This window comes from Hippopotamus amphibius, chromosome 9 (assembly GCF_030028045.1).
Source record: "Hippopotamus amphibius kiboko isolate mHipAmp2 chromosome 9, mHipAmp2.hap2, whole genome shotgun sequence".
Lineage (NCBI taxonomy): Eukaryota > Metazoa > Chordata > Mammalia > Artiodactyla > Hippopotamidae > Hippopotamus > Hippopotamus amphibius.
The window spans coordinates 34,372,010-34,387,213 of record NC_080194.1 but is presented as its reverse complement, the minus strand read 5'-3'; the positions used below and the strand labels follow the sequence as shown (position 1 = coordinate 34,387,213).

General features: G+C 48.2%; 1 protein-coding gene across 1 annotated transcript in view; it reads left to right on the top strand.

The window, feature by feature from the left end:
• The window catches only part of SWAP70 (switching B cell complex subunit SWAP70), a 71,084-nt gene extending 61,999 nt beyond the window's left edge, over positions 1 to 9,085 (top strand). Inside the window, exons 9-12 of the mRNA XM_057748966.1 lie at positions 883 to 1,049; positions 6,273 to 6,471; positions 7,423 to 7,519; positions 7,858 to 9,085. Coding sequence (XP_057604949.1) covers positions 883 to 1,049; positions 6,273 to 6,471; positions 7,423 to 7,519; positions 7,858 to 7,964 — 570 coding nt within the window. The 3' untranslated portion in view covers positions 7,965 to 9,085. The remainder of the gene's footprint in view (positions 1 to 882; positions 1,050 to 6,272; positions 6,472 to 7,422; positions 7,520 to 7,857) is intronic.
• Positions 9,086 to 15,204: the final 6,119 nt, after the last annotated feature.

The following is a 15,204-nucleotide window of genomic DNA, read 5'->3' as shown; positions in this document are numbered from 1 at the left end:
GCCTATTAAGTAGGTGCTGTGACATTTCTTTTAGCAACTTTTTGTTGCTTAGACTTGAAATGGACGTGTTTGTGTTGGGAAAGGAAGGCACATGTGACGTGAGGGGTGCTGCACTCCTGGCCAGAAGATCCGGGTTCGTGTCCTCTGCTCTTGTGTATGACTATTAGTTTCTCTTCTTCAACTTAGGGGGACAGTCATATGATCTCGCGTGATCCTTAAGACGATGAAATAAGCTAATGCAAGCGAAGGATCTTATAAACTGCAGGACATATGCTTATGTGTACGGTATTGCATTTAGGATGTCCTTGTCTTTTAGCTTTTAAGGCAGAGATTCAAAGCCCTTTAATCCAGAATGCAGAAACCATAAACGTGTTAGAACATTAATTAAGTGCTTGAGGTCCCCCAGGGCTGGTAGTGCCCTAGGCAGGGAGAAGGGAACGAGGTGCTGGGCAGCCAGGTGAATGTGGGAGGATCCCCCTTTGGCTGTTCTGACCGGGAAAAGGTTCATTCCTTTTAGAGAAGACTCTTGGTAAAGAGGTTGTAGCTTTAAGACAGAAAGGAATTTAGAGAGAAATTACACAGGGAAATATTTTTTTCTTGAGTCTGAAATGTGGAGTGAAAGGGATGAGAAACGTACTAGGGCAGGAGAACAGCGTTTAGGGTGTAGTTCGTATGCCCAGACTCTTTGGTTGTGGTCTTGGTGTTGGGTGTGGTGCTCTTGCGTCCTCCATCTTCAAGGAGTGAAGGACAGGGCCGTGCCCACCCTGATGGGCTGCGGCTGTGGGCTGTGCTGTGGCTTCGCTCAGGATGGTGGAGGAGCGGGAGGCCTTCCCTGAGGGCGAAGTCAACCTGAGTTTAAACATGACTCTTTTATACCATCAGATCAGGCAGCAGATGGAAGAACAGGTTGCCCAGAAATCCTCTGAACTGGAACAGTATTTGCAGCGGGTCCGGGAGCTGGAAGACATGTACCTAAAGCTGCAGGAGGCTCTCGAGGATGAGAGACAGGCCCGGCAAGATGAAGAGACTGTGCGGAAGCTTCAGGCCAGGTGCCAGATCAGCGTGTCCTCTGTGCTTTACGCGCTTTGCCTGGGCTCATACACTTTCTAGGAATGACTAACTCTGTGAAGAGGGAGGAGTCTCTGCTGCACTGGAGAGACCCTGCAGGCTTGGCTGGCTGGGTTATTTATTCCCAGTCTGGGCCGCTGGGAGACCCTGGTTTCTGGGGCTAAAGACAGGCCTTGTATCTGTCTCAGAGCAGTCGAATGGATGTGTTTGCTGGGGTACCCTTAGTCAGATTCTAGAATGTCTGTGGACCCAGGATCAGCCCTGGTGAGAAGCTGGCTCCTTCGACTTGTTCCAGACCTGAGAAGGCCCTCGTGTGGAGGCAGGGGCCTGGCAGGCCAGAGGTGCAGCCCCTTTGGGGGATAAGGGAGAACTAAGCAGTTTCCATTTGGTGATTCAGGGTTGGTGACATTCCTTAAACAGTTATTACTTGAATTCTTAGTTTTAGAAGTTCTTGAAACAATTTCTTTTTTCCTTAGAGCTTTTCAAGGTAGGCTTACTGTGTATGATAGTCAAGATCTCAGATGAGAATTCTCAAGTTTTGGCCTTTGTAGCAGCTGGGAGGATGACGTAGGATGAAGACCCCAAAGAGCAAATTTCAGCTACCCTCTCCCAGTTTCTAACTTGCTTCCCCATTTGCTTTCTTTAACACGCCAGGTCGGGAGGCAGCACTAAACACCGTTTCCCCAGCTGGTCAGTGCAGGCGCATCTTACGCTTTGAGCTACACCCTCTGGTTTGGGAGCACGTGTGGGATGAGCTGGGGCACATTTCCCATGGCTGCCATCACACACATGGAGCAGCAAAAGATAATGTTTTAATCTTCAGATGGGAAGAAAGAAGGAGGTTTTTTTGTTATATATGTTGCCAAAATGACTTCAAATATAAATGAATTAGGTTTAGAAAATTTTGATTCTATCAAGGAAAAATTAAGTAGAAAGATAAATGCTTAGCACATTGCCTGGCATTTATGGGCCCCACAAGTGTGTGGTCACCATGGTGTTAACCAGGGGATGGGACCCACCACCCGGTTGTCATCGGCAGTGATGTTAGCACACTGTCCACCGCATGGGAGGGTTTGGTCCCATGTGACTTCCAAAGAGACACATTCTAAGGGGATACTAGACGTTTTGAACCGCCTCATCGTTTGCGATGTGTCGAGAGTTTGTAGGTCATCCTTGTGCAGAGAATTCACAGGTGAGATGTGCTATATATATTTACTTCGAAGCTTTGAGGGAGGTTCATTCTTGCACGGCAGAGATTAGATCGTAAAGGGAACCAGATAACTCTAGAAGCCTATTAAAGCATTAGTTATTTCATGTTTATAGAATGAGTGATGTTTTGAATAGGACAGTTTTGGATAATTGATGCCAGTAGTTTTGAACCGGTGGTAAATATCAGCATCGCCTATAAAGCTTTAAAAAAATACACATGTAGGGCCTGTCAGAAATTAAGTCAAAATAACTGTGGATAGGAGCCCAGGCATTGAGTATTGTTATTTAAAAAACTCTGGCTTGAGAATTTCCTGGTTGTCTAGTGGTTAGGGCTCTGCACATCCACTGCAAGGGGCACGGATTCTATCCCTGGTCAGGGAACTATCCCCACATGTCATGTGGCAAGGCCAAAAAGAAAAAAAAAAAAAAAAAGGAAAAGCTGTGGCTAATTGTTTTGTACATTCTGATTTAAGTAAATGGCAAAATGGTTTCAACCTTTTAAATGCAAATGTAACTACTACGTACATTTCTGCTCCAATAAGCTGAAATTACTGCACGAAAACTAACTACTTTTTCTTGAGGTGTAAAGTCCATCTTATGCATTTTGTTACTCTAAATTGTTTTTCTTTTAACTTAGTTTTTGGAACTTGACATGGACAGATTCGCGCCCTCTAGTGGTCATTTTTAAGTAAGGCGAATCCATCTCTTTCCCGAAGTCACAGGAGGCTGGGCCTGATTCAGAGGGCCATTTTGTCAGATTGGCAAAGCAGGCTTTCTCCTTGCTCCCATTCCTCAGAGTAGGCCTTTCTGGGTAGCAGATCAAGGGAAGTCATCGTGGAGTTGAGATAGAAACATTTAAGTCTGGTACTAATGAACTGAAACATAATCTTAGGGCTTTTTAGTTGACCTCTGTCCTTGCTTTAAGCAATAGCAAGTCATTCTTGGAATGTTTGGCATCTCATTGTTCTTCCAGTGGATGGTCCCTTCTCTGTCAGTGTCTTAAGTTCCCCCAGAGATACTTTTCACTGTGAATTGCTTAAATACAAGAACTTTGACTTGAGCCATCTGGGTCGTGTCCCCCCACCCTGCCACTAAAATTGAAGTTTGTTTTTTTAATGTGTAAATCCTGAAGGTTATCTAGCCTCTCCTGAATGGGAACTCAGAAGGAAACTGTTCATTTAACATTTGGGCAACTCAATTATTGGAGAGTTCTTGAGATTGAGCCATAGTCTCCCGTTATAACTTCCATCCACTAAGTTTTTGCGTCTGAAGGCCTGGGAGCACACCTTCGGTCTGTATTCCCAGCAACTAGTACAGGGTCTGGCACACAGTACGTGATCAAGGAATCACGGGGCCAGGTTTTTGAGTGAGTGGATCCAGGTTCTACTCACGGGGCTGTGTGGAACAACATCTAGTCTCTTGCACGCGATAATACTTTTCATGTTTCTGAAGGAAGGTTGGCTCTGAGCCCTGGAGTGAGGTGTGGGTTTGATTCCCTGGTACTTTCTAGCTGTGTAATTTTAAAAAAAGTTACTTCATTATTTTCAGCCTTCAGTTCCTTATCTGTAGAATAAGCTCATGGGGTTGTTGTGAAGGTTAAAGGAGGTGATGCTTGCAGAGTGTTTGGTGTAATGTCTGGATGTGGTAGTCACTCGGAGTATGTTGGTTTCTGTTCCTTTAGCTCATTTGCAGATGGGGAAGATATGTCATGTATAGAGTGTCAAATAAGCATTCAAAAAAATAACCTGGTTGGAATGATGGTTTTAGAGCAAGAAGATAATGTAAAATATTAACAGAACAAGTACAGGATCCAGGAGACTTAGCTTAATAGCAGATCATTTGTAAAAGTTCAGGCTTTTACTTCCCTGATGTGATTGATTGCCAAAAACCTCACATACTCTCAGGCAGCCTTCATGAAGTATTTGGAGCAAATGAGGTAATAGCTGCACTGTAATAATGTAAGCTGATGTTTATTCAGCACGCAGATGCGGTAGGCACTAAGTGCCTCGCCTGCTTCACCACGTTCAGTGGGTCTGCAAACCGTCGATGGTGGGTATAGTTCCAATCCCTTTTTTATAAAGGAAGAAACCGGGGCACAGAGAGGCTCGAGTCTTTAGTTAGGAGTCTTGTTTGCAAACCACGGAAACCAGCTTGGGTTAGCTAAAGCAATAAAAGCATTTGTTGGCAGGTTCTTGAGAAACTCGCCAGTTCCTCAGAAAGGGGGCCAGGCCTTGAACACAGGCAGGAACCAAGGGAGGCTGAGCAGCCCCAAGCAGGCCACGGCAGGAGCCCAGCGAGGATGCCGCTGATCCCCACGTTGGCACCGTGGGTCCGTCAGTCACTTGTCCCCATTGCTCCTCCCGTCACTTTGAGCCTAGATGTTGCTGCCACCAGAAGATAAATTTTCCTCTGTCTCTGCTCCTTTGTGTCAGTGGCTTCACGGTCAAAGTTCTGGGAGGGGCATCTGCTTAGCCAAGCCCCGCTCGGGCGCCCACCGCAGCCTGGCTGCCCGCGGCAGGAGCGCAGGGCTGGTGGCTTCTGTAGTGGGAGACAGACCCCAGCTTTCCATCAAGACACCCCAGACACATAAAGAGGATTCAGGCTGGGCAGCCTAACCTCCTGCAAGCGTCCCTTCCCCTGCAGGCTCTCACCACTAGGATGGAGAGGCAGGGTCCTTCCTGTCTCATTCACTGCTGTATCCCCCATGCCTAGAAAAGCCCGTGGACGATGTGGAGTATATACACGCGGAGCGAGTGAGTCCGCTCTGCCCTGGTCAGCCCACGTTGGCGGTGTTGTGTTCGTTGCGGATGTCTCCAAGGGATGTCTCAGAGGGGGCGGATTGGCCCTTTGTGGAACCCGGGGTAGGGGATAGGAGAGCTCCTCTTCCTTGAGGAAGAACTTCCTAAGAATCAAGGCTGACCAGAAATAAATGGACCCAGTTTGTGAAGCAGTGGCCCATCACACAGAGTTGGAGAACCTCCCTGTAGGATGTTGTAGAGGGAATTCTTACAGTGGTGCGGGATTAGGGTTGGGGATTGGGGTAGTCAGATCAGGGCTGTGGAGTCTGTTCCTTTACTTCCACTGTTGTTGGTTTCAGAAGCACAAATGCTCTTAGGTAGTAGTAACTGGCCTGCCGTGTTACCATAATTATGACGGTCAAGCCTGTAGAGATGCGTCCTGTCCTAGGCTGGTGTCTAACCACGTTGTCTACTCTTTGGGTACAGGTTGGACTGCATTTTAGTTTATTTATTACATACCTGCATAGCTGGATATTCTCAGATAGCCTGTTATTAAAAGATAACATTTTGAAGTCACACAGGCCTGGGTTGAAATCCATTACTCCCCTGTGCGTCATCCTTTTAAACCCTTTGACTTCATCTGCAGGGATAATAACACCTTGCAGAACTGTGGCGGGTTAGAAGCAATGAAGGTCAAAGAGCCTGATATGCAGTGCTTGGTTAGTAAACGGCATCTGCTTATTCTACCTTCTGTCAGCTCCTCTTCTCTTGCCTTCATTAGTCAGCTTTTTCCTTGGTACTAGGTTTTTGCTTGATAAAAAAATGTTTTAATATTGTAGCAATCAGGCAAATTTCAAAGCTTGGCCCTGTCACCTGCCTTCCAGGTAAATGACCTACGTCCAGGTCACAACCTTTGTGCCTCACTTTCATCTCTCAACTGAATAATAATAGTACTTAAGTTTATTGAGAGGATTGAGAAAGTACACTTACTTCTTGGCCCATTAAGCCTTCAACACTTGTTATTTTAATTGAATTTCATTTTTTCATAAAAGGGTGAAACAGAGCTTGGAGCAGGACTCGTGGGTCACCTTATCCACGTTGTACATCTGGGCCTCTCCAGCGCCTGGCTTCCTTCTTGTGAAATGCGAAGTGGTTTCGATGACCCCCAGGCTCCTCTGCAGCTCTGACGTGCTCTGTCACTGCTGGGTCAGGCGTGGTGGCCCGCGTGGGTCTGACCCCGAGCTCTCCGCATTGCAGGTTGCTGGAGGAAGAGTCATCCAAGAGGGCTGAACTGGAGAAGTGGCACTTGGAGCAGCAGCAGGCCATTCAGACGACGGAAGCCGAGAAGCAGGAGCTGGAGAACCAGCGCGTCATCAAAGAGCAGGCGCTCCAGGAAGCCATGGAGCAGCTGCAGCAGCTCGAGCTCGAGCGGAAGCAGGCGCTTGAGCAGTACGAGGTCGTTAAACCCATCCCTGCAAACACGTGCACTTAAATTCTTCAACATTTAAGACAACAGAATATTTGCCTTACTGTAAGAAGCTGTGTAAGAATTGTGCTTAGCTGTAGGTAGGAGTTTTTGTTTTACAGGCGATGAGGTGTGATAGTGGGAGTCCATTCAGGAGACTGAAACCATACAGTAACTGGAACAGGGAAGGTTTAATACAAACAACTGTTAACTATAACAGGGGATTACCTACTGAGCAGCAAAGAAAACTCTAAGATGCAGGAAGGGCAGACACAGGAAGCAGCCACTGCCTCTGGGGCTGAGGCAGAGCACACACGGAAGGAACACATCCTGTCTCCTCTGTAAGCCCGGTGCTGTGAGCCAGCCCTTCTTGGAGAGGGCATGGCCTTGGCTCTCAGGGTGGCAGCCCAGCTCAACGAGGTGCTGAGACTGGGAAGCCGCCCTCTGGGGCACTGGTGGCAGCTGCCCAGAGCGGAAGTGCCACTAAAACTCACCGGCACGAGCACCATGGGTGTCCCACGTGCCACGGGAGCTGCTGAGACGAGCACAGTGGAGCCTGGAAGCAGAGCCCCTGTCAGCCCCTCCACCGACAAAGCTCAAGTGGTGCCAGCCGGCGAGGGAGAATTAGCCTGACGGCACAGGCAGGACCGCGAAGGGTGGATTTGGAGCCGAGAGGCAGTAAGCATAATTGGCACAGGAGGATCTTCTACATTTATCTATAATTAGTGTGAATTACGTTCTCCATGTGACCTCGGGCAGGTTGCTTAACTGCTCTGAATCCTAGTTTCCACACCTGTAGAATGGAGGTGATACTAGTTTGTGCTTCTATGGCTGTGATAATTTAATGAGATGATCCACAAGCTATAGCGGCGCCCAGTCACTGTTATTTGGCTCTGAAACTACATGTGTGTTTGCATAGTCTAAAATCTGCTTTTGTTCCAGGGAGTTAAGAAGAAGCTGGAGATGGCAACCAGCAAGACCAAGAGCTGGAAGGACAAAGTGGCCCAGCATGAAGGATTAATTCGGTTGATAGAACCAGGTAACACACCCTTCGGAGTAATCAGATATTTAGTCAGTTTATTTTCCTGTTTTATTTGTGTACTTGAATTGTGCTAAAAACAGCTTCCTCAGCCAAAATACACGGAAACCCAGCCGTTTACAGTAAATTTCTCTTGAATGATCCCTTGCCCTCTGCTAGGGGAGGAAGCCTGTATACCCTTTGTATACATCGTCTAGTTGTTTTGGCTGGTGTAAGCTTTACGGGTGTTCCTCACAGAAGAAATAAAGTAGACAAGTTACGCTTTTGCCTGTGAAACGATGACAGTGTGAATTGAAGAATATAAGACTTCCTGTGTTTAATGCACGTTCGTCTCTTAGGTTCAAAAAACCCTCACCTGATCACTAACTGGGGCCCTGCAGCTTTCACCCAGGCGGAACTTGAAGAGAGGGAGAAGAACTGGAAAGGAAAGAAGACCACAGAGTGAGCAGAAGTCCCGTCAGTTATGTAGCTTCCGAGTGTAACTGGAACCCGCTATGCTAGAGACAAAGGACCTGGCTTTGCTGCTTCTAACTCTTCTCCTTTCAACGCATCCTGTGGGGTCAGTACGCTAAGCAAGCCTTCGTATTTATCTGCCTGTAAATAAGGGCTTACCTGAAAAGAAAAAAAAAAGGCAACATCGTCAAGCTCTTTATTTACTCTTCCTTTGAAAACTTCAGCTTCTGAAAATTCCCTTTAGCTCCCGCAGATTGTCTGTCTGGGGAGGCAGTGCACAGACAGCTCGGTGACACCCTCATCGACCCGCAGCGTGTGTCCGGGAGCAGGAGCTGCTCAGGTCACCGGGTATCAGAACCTCTGTGGGCTGGGGCTGTTGTGTTTCATCCTCTGAGTGCTTGTTTCTAAGCTGGATGGGCCAGTGTGCTTGCTGTGGCCCGCGGCTGACACGGACTGCCTCTGAGCACGGCTGCTCTGCTGGAGGAGGCCCTTCTCCCGCACGTGGTCCTCACTCTTGACTAAGCGATGGCCGTCCGTGCCTTTAGTTGTGCAGGTTTCTATTTAATGCAGTGTGACCGGTTGGCATCCTGGCTCCGGCGGCACTGGCTCAAGGGGGCAGAAGTCTTTTAAACAATACTTTGGCTGAGATAGATACGTATGAATCAAAGACAGCACGAAGATGAACTAAGTAAATCCCATGTGGAATGATGTTTTGATAACTAACTGAATTCCTCCTAATATTTAAAATGGTGTCAACTGTCCAAATGCTGGCAGACCCCTTGGTTTTACTTTTGTAGTTACTGTACAGAACATTCAGGTGTGTGTGAGGGCTTGTCCTAATCAGACTTTTTCCTTAATAAATAGGGATATGATCATTTCTAGGAATTATACATGAAAAAAGTTTTAAAGTGTATTTTTGTGATGTGCTATGTTGAGAGGGAACAAAATATTTATAATTTTCAAACATTCTTACCTAAATATTGTACAATGTAATATGCTGAACTTTCTTAATTTTTTGCTAATTTTCTAAGATATATTAAAAATGTTTTGTATGGTTTTTGTTTGTTTTAGTTAAGTGGAGTCAGTAAGAAAATAAAAAATATCAGAAGAGCATACATTTTAAACTTGTCTGCTTTAATAGAACAAGAGGGTAAGGTTGTGTGTATGTCTGCATGTTTTCATATAATGAGATGAACTTGGATTTAGGGACACTTCCTGAAAACACTGGGTTTGCAGTTTGGACCCCTCAAACCAATGCTATCACGAAGTGAGCTATGGCCTTAAGTTTGGTGCTTGAGTCACTCACCGACGTGGGAAGCCGTGGTGGATGTGTCAGCTCACAAACGGGAACTTACAAAGATGGTTTCTCCCTCATTGTTGCTCTTCCCTCCAGATCCTTTTACCTCTGCTTTCCCGAATTTTCTTTTTATGTCTCTCTGTTTTTCTTTCAGTTTTACCAGAGTAAACAGTGTGGTTTTTTTGTTTTGGTTTTACACTGTGGCCAAGATGAAAACGCCTGCTGTGGATTAAGCAGGCCCACTCAGTCCAGCCTGATTGTGTCTTGGAAAGCTGATCATTTCCTTCTAGAGGAGAGAACACACTGGTTGGTGTTATTTTAACTTCCTTCTCTACTGCAGTGGTTCTCAACCAGGGATGACTCCCCCCAGCCCCCAAGCCGAAGTCTGGAGGGGCAGTGTCCGGGGACATTTTGGTTGTCACTGCTGGGTGTGTTACTGTCACCTAGAGGGCAGAGGCCAGAGATGCTGCTAAATATCCTGCAATTCACGGCACGGTCCCCGTAACAAAGAATTACCTGGTCTGAGATGTGCATAGTGCCAAGGTTGAGAAAACCTCTGCAGAAAGGCAAGTTCTAGGTTCGGAGCACAGCAGTCTCTTGGAGTCAGGGTTTCCCCAGGAGGAGCGCCAGGAGTTGACCTCTTTGGTGTAAATGGGGCACGTGTGGGAGGAGAGCGGCCGTGTGCTCTGTGAGCAGAGGGCAGGAGCCTTAGCTCACCCCGTGTGGGTCATTGTGCTTCAGAAACTCTATAAATGCCTTTTCATCATAGGTGCAAAGGGAATTGCTTTGGACATGCGTTAAAGCTTTCCTGGGATGCAGGTTGCTGAGGTGTGAAATGTAAATCTGCCATGACTTTGATTTCTTCCCCTGAGTGGCTAAGCACAGGGAGGGGCTGTTGGAACCATTCAGCAGCTGGTGAGGGATGAGTGTTCAGATTTACGGCCCAGCTGGTGTACCTCGCAGAGCACTGATGCCTGTTCCACTTGGCAAAGCCTCTGTTGTGCCTCCAGGGTCATGCCAGCGGGGCACAGCTGCCCCAGTGGAGCGGGGATCAGGTGATGTCAGGCCACGGGGAAGTGGGGAAGAGGCAAGGCCCAGCTTCTACCAGTTCATAGTAGGGGCTCGACATTTCCTGAAAGAATAAGTCTTGGGAATACTTTAAGGTCTTTCTTTCCTCTTGCTCTCCCTCTGTGTCCTTCTTTATTTTTATATTCATTTTGAGACCTGTAAAAATCACCCCTCAACGTTAAGAAGCTATATGGTGATATCTGCTCAAGCTAAAGACAACACCTACCCTGCGGGCCAGCGGTTCCTCCAAGGAAAATGAGGCACGAGTCCACAAGAAGACTCTGCAAGGAGGTTCACAGCAGCTTCCTTCAAGATGACCCAAACCAGCAACAACCAAAGTGCGCATCAGCAGAGAACAGATTGGTGAATGTGGTATATTCAGACCAAGGATAGCATACTTTAATTAAAAATAGTGTCACTGGGAGATGCGGCAACATGGGTGAATCTCACAGACGTTATGTTCAGCAAAGAAGCCCAACAAAGAAAATACTGTTTGATTCCATTTATATTAATTTCCATAACTGGCAGAGCTAATCTGTGGATTTCGAAGTCAGAATTGTGGTTACCTGGGGGTGGGAAGGGTGGTTATTGACTGGAACCAAGTGAACCTTCTGGGATGCTGGAAATGGGTAGCGGTTACATAAGTAAAATATATCAACTTTACACTCCAGCTTTGTAGTTTGCTTTTTGTAACTAGTGCCTCTAGCATGCTGGGCTGGCTGCTCCCTAGGGGTCAGCTGGTCCAAAGCCCTCGCTTTGCAGAGAAGGACCTGGAAGGGGATGGGCCAGATCTACCCAGGAATAGCTTACCCTCTCCTAGGATGTGGTTCATGACACCACCTGCCTCCTCCTGGGTCCTTTAAATACATTTGATGTCACACGTTTTTATCTCAGTGTGTTTTTACCTCCTGTCATGCAGCCGGTTGTGTGTCCCTGCTTCACCCCTCTGTGGAGGAGGTGGCCCTGACCCCTTCTTGTCCTGTGCTCAGCTTCCATTGACCTTTCTGAGGTTGCTGAGTCTTTGGCCTTGGGTAGTGGGTAAGTCTGTGGTAGACGCTGAGTTTCACCCAGGGCTAGCCTCAGATTCCTTTTCTACCCCTGCCACACAGACGCAGCACACTGACCCTGTGCGCCCACAGGAATGAAGGCCTTCCTCCGGGTTTACGTCCACCTCCTCAAAAGCAGTCCTCAGGGCCCAGCGGATGGCCATCAGGACGTGATGAGTGGGGGAGAGGGTAGCTTTGTCTAGCAACCCCCATTCTGAATCTCTCATTTCCTGTCTCAGGTCACCCAGCCTCTTCCCCTCGGCCAACACCCTGTGCTTTGACCAGCAGCCCACGATGGGTCTCTTGATTACAATGTGTCTTGGCGTGTTCCTCTTTGGGTTCATCCTGTGTGGGACTCTGTGCTTCCTGGACTTGGGTGACTGTTTCCTTTCCCAGGTTAGGAAAGTTTTCAGCTATTATCTCTTCGAATATTTTCTCAGGCCTTTTCTCTCTTTCTTCTCCTTCTGGGACCCCTATAATGTGAATATTAGTGCGCTTGATGTTTTCCTGGAGAGCTCTTAAACTGTCCTCATTTCATTCGTTTTTGTTCTGCAGAGTGATTTCCACCACTCTGTCTTCCGGCTCCCTGGTCTGTTCCTCTGTATCATTGAGTCTACTGTTGGTTCCTTCTAGTGTGTTTTTCACTTTAGTTATTACATTCTTCACTTCTGTTTGGTTGTTCTTTATATGTTCTAACTCTTTATTAAAAGCTTCTGATTTCTCTCTCTGTGCATCCATTCTCCTCTTGAGTTCTTTGATCATCTTTAGGATCATGACTCAGAACTCTTTCCGGTGATCATTCTCTGAACTCTTATTTTCGGGTAAATTGCCTGTGTCCACTGAATTCTCCTGGGGTTCTGTCTCGTTCCTTCATCCCTAGGAGGCCCCGGGGCTAGTGCTGGCTCACTGGTGGGTGGAGTCAGGGTCCCGAAGACTCTGGGACTGTTGCCCACCGACTGGCAGGTGAAGCCAGGGCCTGGGGTTAGTGCCGGATACTGGCAGGCAGAGCTGGTTCCTGGAGTCTGGCTGCAGGACCCAGATTTCCCAGAGCTTGTTTTAGATCACTTGGTGGGCAGGGGGCGGTGCCTGACACACTTGGGTATGAGGTCCGGGGTGTCCCGAAGGTTGCATTCGTCCGCTTGTGGACAGGGCCAGCCAGGGCCCAGGTGGGGGATTGTTTTCTGCTTCTGGTGTCTGCCCACTGGTGGGTGGAGCTGGGGCCTGGCCCTCTGGCGGGCAGGGCCGCGTGGAGAGGCAGTTGTGGGCTCTTTAGTCCTTAGGCAGCCCGTCTGCAGAAGGCTGGGGCTGTGTCTCCGCCCAGTTGGCTGCTCGGCCTGAGGCGTCCCCGCGCGGGCACCTGCAGGCTGTGGGGCTAATGAGCTGGCGGAAGGTTTCAAGATGGCGCCCGTCAGCACCGGCCCCGCCCGGCACCAGCGTCCACGCGGCAGGAGTAGCTCCCGAGAAGGGCTGCTGCCAGTGTCTTTGTCCCCAGGGTCAGCCGCAGCCATGCCCCCTGCCTCTCCAGGAGCCTCTCCAAGACTGGCAGGTAGGTCTGGCCCAGGCGTCTACCAAATTACTGCTTTTGCCCAGGTATGTGTGGGATTTTGTGTGCGGCCTCTAAGAGTGGAGGCTGTTTCCCCCCGTCCTGAGGGCCTCCTGCAGTTAAGCCCCGCTGGCCTCCAAAGCCAAATGCTCTGGGGGCTTGTCTTCCTGGTGCCGGAACCCCGGGCTGGGGAGCCTGATGTGGGGCCCAGAACGCTCACTGCTGTGGGAGAACCTCTGCGCTGTAATTATTCTCCAGTTTGTGGGTCACCAACTCAGGGGGTATGGGGTTTGATTATATCGCGAGTCTCCCTCTATCTGTCTCGTTTTGGTCCCTTCTGTTACCTAATTAAGGCGTGTGGACCCAACTCGGGCCCTCGAGCCAAATCGAGGCCCTCTGCCTTGCCAGGGTAGCGTTCTTTTTCCTTCCGGGTTCAAGCAGACAATGAAACCAAAGCAGAAACTGACACAGCATAAGCTTACCCAGTGGCCAAAGAATGGAGAAGCGGGTAATTCACAGATGGACTTCTCGCCCACCTGGCAGGAGGGACTTAATTTTACAGAGTAAAGACAAAGGGAGGAGGAGTGAAGCTAAAGAAGGGGAGGCCTGGGCACTAGTCTGCGGGCAAGGAGCAGGGCTTTTTCTGAGGGAGTGGGGTGGCGTCCCCTTTTTATCCCTTTTTGGTCCTTAATGTCTGGTCTTGGCCACTGGTTGGTGTGTTAGTTAATACGCTAATGTAGTAAAATCAATGTATAATGAGACTCAGGGTCTGTTGGAGGTCAGATTTGACGCCATCTTAGTCCCGCCTGGCCTTTTTTTTTTTAATCATTAAAAATCTGCCTTTCTTATTGAGTAATGCAGAGTTTCACCAGAAGGCTGATTAAAAACTAATCTTTTGAAATGTCACCAAAATAAAATCCTTGACAGATACAGCACAACTAGGTATATCATTAAAATACGAGGGCGAGTCCAAAATTATCTACACTCTGGCTGTAGAATTTACAGAAGTTTTAACATAACCAGAGTGCAGATAATTTTGGACTCACCCTCATATAGTCTTAACAGAATAAAAGCCTAGAATCAGAAAACAGGTTGAAAACATAGACGCTCTACGGAGGCAGTAAATTAGGAGCTAGTCACATTTTAAATTTGACAGCAGTTTTTCTTTATCGAAGCCCAGCAGTTAGAGCAAATTGCGCTGATGGTACAAGTTAGCACCGTGGTTTTCTACCAGTTTCTGGAAGAGTAGGATTAAATGAGAGCATTTAGATTATAAACTTAAATATACACTTTTGCTGGTTTTTCTGTGTGTGTAGTTTCATTTGTTATCTCTGGACCCTTTAACTTAAGATATAGTTCACTCCTGCTAAAGCGGTTGCTGATGGGTTTTGAGCAAGACTTGGAGCAGCTCTGGCAACACCTCTTTATGTCTTTTAGTTGTAGAAGATCTTTTCTGTTAGGTTCTGGTCTTTTTCATCAATGGTTGTCCTGCAGATGGTTGTGATTTTGGTGTGCTCCCGAGAGGAGATGAGCTCTGGGTTTTTCTCCTCCACTGTCTTGGCCACTCTCTCCCACGATGGGTCTCTGAGAGCGGCCTCCCTGGGGTCCCATTTTCTATGTCTTCTCTCCTCTGCTCTCAAGGTCTCTACCCCTCCTTATGGGTCAGCCAGGACCATCATGGGCTAGTTCCCCTGGGAAGATGCACTGTAAGCCCACAGGCTGGTGTCAGGGGTGCCAGGACTGCTGCCACCCCCATGTTCAGCTGTCCCTCTACCCCCTCCGAAGCCCAGGCCCACCCCCTCCTCACACGCAACTGCCCAACGCTGCCAAACTGGGCTCTCCGTTCCCAGGTGGAGGGCATTTGTGCCTGAAATATTTGTTCACAAGGAGCACGCAGGGAATCCAAAAAAGGTGGAAGATTTCATCCCTGAGTCCCAAGGCCCTAGTCTCCTCACAGCACAATTAGCTCTAAGATAAAGGGACAGTTGTGAATGGCTTCTTTCTACAGTGGCTGCCCTCGCAGCCTGAGATTATAGCTGGTCAGTGCTAGGCTTTCAAAAGTACTGAGTTGGAAAGAACCTGGATTTCAGAGTGACGCAGACCTGGGTCCTAGTCATGGTTCTACCTTGGGTGAGTTGGATTTGAAGTCTGCATTCTCAGAGGGAATGTGTCCTTTGGAGGGTGTCACACCTGGAGGCACGTGATGTCCATCCGTTCCTACTGGTGAGGGAACGCGTACTCAGCTCAGGTTTCTCCACTTGGCAGCGACACACTCCCC